Source organism: Cynoglossus semilaevis, chromosome W, assembly GCF_000523025.1.
Source record: "Cynoglossus semilaevis isolate Cse_v1.0 chromosome W, Cse_v1.0, whole genome shotgun sequence".
NCBI classification, from domain to species: domain Eukaryota; kingdom Metazoa; phylum Chordata; class Actinopteri; order Pleuronectiformes; family Cynoglossidae; genus Cynoglossus; species Cynoglossus semilaevis.
Genome location: NC_024327.1, coordinates 1,017,584 through 1,022,369, shown reverse-complemented (window position 1 = coordinate 1,022,369; position 4,786 = coordinate 1,017,584). Strand labels below are relative to the sequence as shown.

The 4,786-nt window shown below is 41.1% G+C and overlaps 1 protein-coding gene across 1 annotated transcript; it reads right to left on the bottom strand.

Annotated features, from left to right (window-relative positions):
- Window positions 1-1,484: 1,484 nt before the first annotated feature.
- Window positions 1,485-4,536, bottom strand: LOC103396892 (histone H2A.V). Its single transcript, XM_008335135.3, has 5 exons — window positions 4,382-4,536; window positions 3,359-3,436; window positions 3,128-3,241; window positions 2,824-2,953; window positions 1,485-2,726 (listed from the first exon to the last, which is right to left on the bottom strand). Exons 1-5 carry the CDS (start codon window positions 4,382-4,384, stop codon window positions 2,665-2,667), a joined length of 387 nt encoding a protein of 128 aa, XP_008333357.1. The 5' UTR covers window positions 4,385-4,536; the 3' UTR covers window positions 1,485-2,664.
- Window positions 4,537-4,786: the final 250 nt, after the last annotated feature.

Genomic DNA, 4,786 nt, shown 5'->3' with positions numbered 1-4,786 from the left:
TGCACCCTTCGGGTTGGGGAGGAAGTCCTGCCTCAGGTGGAGGAGTTCAAATATCTGGGGGTCTTGTTCACGAGTGAGGGTAGGATGGAGCGTGAGATTGACAGGCGGATTGGTGCAGTAATGCGGTCGCTGTATCGGTCCGTTGTGGTGAAGAAGGAGCTGAGCCGAAAGGCAAAGCTCTCCAATTAACGGTCGATCTACGTTCCTACCCTCACCTATGGTCATGAGCTCTGGGTCATGACCGAAAGAACGAGATCCCGGATACAAGCGGCTGAAATGAGCTTTCTCCGCAGGGTGGCAGAGCGCTCCCTTAGAGATAGGGTGAGGAGCTCTGTCACACGGGAGGAGCTCGAAGTAGAGCCGCTGCTCCTCCACATCGAGAGGAGTCATCTGAGGTGGCTTGGGCATTTACATCGCATGCCCCCCGGACGCCTCCCTCGGGTGCTCGGGTCCTGTCCCTCTGGGAGGAGACCTAGGGGAAGACCTAGGACACGCTGGAGCGACTACGTCGCGCGGCTGGCCTGGGAGCTGGAGGAAGTGTCAAGGGGGAGAGGGAAATCTGGGTGTCTCTGCTCAGACTGTTGCCCCCGCGACCCGGCCCCGGATAAGCGGTTGATGATGGATGGATATTTGCTTACGTGAAAAAAAGATTAAGACCATAAACTCGTCTGTAAACTGTTATTCGGGAATAATACACAGTTAGAAGTTGTTTATTTTTTTTTGTATAAACCTGAACCTTTGTTGCTCCACGCAGCTGTTTACAGGAAGACAGTGTTCTCTCCAACGAGTCATTAATGTGTGACAAGAAACATAACGACCAACAATTAACTAATTAACTAATAAAAAGTATTTTAAATGTAAAACTCACCATGCTAAAAACATTTGGCACGTGACACGTACCTTATTAAGGACTGATAAATGCAACTTACTTTTAATTTGAACGCCAAAGGCTTGTTTTCCGTGTCAAGTAGGAAGCTTTAGCCCTTTTTTAACCAAAATACTTTTATTTTGAAAAATAGTACTATTAGCACTAATGCTAAGGCGAATGTTTAAAAAACACTTTTTAAAAGGGTTTTGAGATTATCCTTTTTGAGAGGAATAGTAGAAACAAATTATAAAATTAAGAGTTTAAAATGAACAAACTAATAATCATTGTTTCCTCTAATTACAGTAAAACCAAGTTTTTTATAACTTGTTTGAATGAACACTGTCATTTTTTAATAACCTAATTGAGGCATCTCTTCTGTGCTGCAGAAGAAAATTAAACCGTCAGTGCCTCTTCTAGCTGTTATCCTCCTGCGGTTCTCTGGAGGAAAGTGAACAGTCAGAGATGTAAGAATAAACAGATTATTCTTGCTTATTGAAGATGTGAAGTTGGCTGGTCTTTTATGCGTTCCTGCAGAGGCCCCTGCTCATGTGGACAATACATCTGACGTTACATTTAATCACCTCAAGAGGGAGTTCAAACAAAGTGAAAACAACAGTGATGATTAGTTCATGTATTGTTGGACAGTCATAGCACCACATATAAAACGTACAAAATGTATAAATGCAAATTTCAAGTAGTTTTTCAAACCAAAACATGCAAACAATATTTATTCATAGATAAAATATGCAGTAATTTCCCTGACATAACCAGCATTTTCTTCCATCCATCCATTTTCATCCGCTACCGGGTCACGGGGGCAGCAGTCTCTATGACCGCCACCCAAATCACACTGCACCATACCAACCCCCCTGAACCTTCCTGTGGGTGGTAGGTCCACTGGAAGGTACCAACTGCCCTAACCGGGATACGATCTTGCCCAGGTGAACCCTTGGGTTCCACAACAATGACAGAGACATTGCCTCTGGGCTAAAGCACCACCGGTGTTTTCTTATTCAAAGAAAAAAATTCAACTCTGTTGTGATTGATCCAGAGTTGAGTATTTTTCTTTCTGTATACATTTAAGTACTCGGCTAAAATATTTTACTTGCTTATATGACACGTACGGACACAAATATAATAAGTAGCAATATGTAGTTAAAAACAATGTCAGACTCCTTTAGCCATGTTCAAATCTGCAGAACCAGCATTATCTGATCACAGCACATTATCAAAATGTGAAGCTTAACACTGAACCCTGCCAAAAAGTTGACACAAGACACTGTAGCAGGTGGTTGAAACATTTTCATCCATTTTTTTTCTCCTTTTAAGAATCACTATTCATGTGCATTTCAAAAGGATACAGTACATTGTTAGGGATAAAAGCACCATGTCACATTACCTAATTTGCCATTCAAAACAAACTAATCTTTGTAAAAACTTGTATCTTAGTAAAATATTGTAACTCAAAGTAAATAACCACAAACCAAGTCTTTTTTTTTAATAAAAAATGGTTTAACGTTATTTTCTTTAGTATTAAAACATTAGAGTCCCAGGCCAATCAAACAATTTCACTGTCACAACTTTGTGATATTCATTAACTCCCCAGTCAAACATTCTACAATGAAATATAAAGGTTTTTTAGAGAGATTTTAAAGATTTACTGAACTGTTCTAGTTATGGTAAAATATAACACAAAAGCCTAACAATCACTCTTCATTTGCTATAATATTAAAAAAAAAAAGTGAACCCCGGTCCAAACAAAATCCCAGCCCCAAATCTTATGGTCAAAATGGCATCTATGCAGTCTTCTGCTGGCCCTTCTTCCCAATAAGGGATTTGTGGATGTGGGGAATGACACCTGAAATGACAAGAGAACATGTGAGTACAACAGTTTTTTCTAAATCGTAGTAAAGTACTACTAATAAAATAGATGGAAAAATAAAGGCTGTGCTTACCTCCTCCTGCAATTGTGGCTTTGATAAGGGAGTCCAACTCTTCATCCCCACGGATGGCCAGCTGCAAGTGACGGGGAGTGATACGTTTCACCTTCAAGTCTTTGGAGGCATTGCCTGCCAACTCTAGTACCTAAGGGAACAGATCAGCACACACACAAAACAAGTAAAAATGGTGCCAACTAAAACTTTTGATATCTTAATGGTGACAAAATAAATATAAAAAAAGTACATATTTAATCTAACAACGAACATTCAATTCAAGCATATCAAGACAAATGCAAACAAAAGAAATGCAAAGACTAACTTCAGCAGTGAGGTACTCGAGGATGGCTGCACTGTACACTGCCGCTGTGGCTCCGACACGACCATGGCTGGTTGTGCGGGTTTTCAAGTGCCTGTGGATACGACCCACTGGAAACTGGCAGGAGACCAACGAATGAAAGCGTGACAACAGTAGAAACTCTGTTATCGATTATCACAATACAAATACATTCAACCGAGCCACAAATGGCAAAATAGTTGAGAAATAACTTACCTGCAGTCCGGCTCTTTGGGAGCGCGACACTGCCTTTGCCTTGGCTTTACCACTGTCTTTCCCTGCCTTGCCTCCTGCCTGTAACCAAAGGAAAGTCATGGTGTTAATTAAGGAAAACATTGACCCCTAAATGTCAAGCAGTGGGGCAGAGAAAATGACAGGTCAGGGAATTAGACTGATACTCCCTCATGTTGAATTCACTGACAGTCATTTTCAGCAAGAAAAATGGGCAACACACGCCTAAAATTAATACTCAGTATCACAACTTTGTTGAGATAAAGAGACCATTATTAAATTCAATTGATGTTTACATGAATTGTTGTTCCCGTTTTCCCGTCAATGCAAATAAAAATAAAACAGCTAAATGGCGGCACCGACGGCAGTTACCGGAAATCACAGGTATAAAAAATAACTGTGAAAGTATAAAGTTTGATACAAAATACCGCTTCGTTCTGATATAAAAACACACACACACACCGGAGCGGTGTGTGGCGGCGCGGCAAACCGACGACAGAGCCGCGGTTTTAATAAGCTTGCCTTCAGCTTCGCATTCTCTAGTTTCAGCAGAAACACTTTAGCGCACAGAGCCACAAAGGCTAAAAGAAATCACAAATACGAATAAGGACTACTTTCATTTAATAAAACATTTTGAAATACACACAAATCAACTAGTAGGGTGGCGACATCGCTATAGTTCGCCTGCTAACGGCTGCTAATCCATCCGTTGAGAAGCTGTTTGGTTAAATGCATGCTTAATTGTGCAAGTCCTATTGTGGTAATAGTGTAGCTTATTGTAAAGCAAAATGTACAAGTTTTGTACACGTTACATGACTAAAACAAGTAAGCAGCTAAACACAGACTTCAGATAGTAATGATATCGTGTTAAAAACCACACAGCCTCTAGTAGTCGAATCTTCTTCTTCTTCTTCTATGATTTTAACACAGCTAACCATGCAGGTCAACGTTTGTTGCAGCGCAAGTATATGTTTTTGCACCGTGTGTAATTACAATTAACACACGTACCATTTTTCCGAGCCGTCCCTTGATTGTAGAAGTCACTTGACAGAAAACAAAATTTGGATCCCGAAAGCAAAGAAACAATAAACCCTTTCGCAAATATTTTACATGGGACCGCTCGTGGGAGTTAGAAGAACCAATTGGAGTAAGCGTTGTTACTTCGAATCTCAATTTGGGCCAATAGCAGGGCGGCTTGTATGACAATCGCCCATCCCCCACCCGAAGACCATCGTGCCCATAGGTCAAGGCAGCCTTTGCGCACGGAACCAAGTAGGTGGGACTACTCGTCCGGTATGTACTAGTGATGTTCGATACCACCAATTTCCTTTCCGATCCGATACCGAGTAAAATTCGGGCTGGTATCGCCGATACCGATATCGATACCGATATTTTATCATTTGTCTTTTAAAT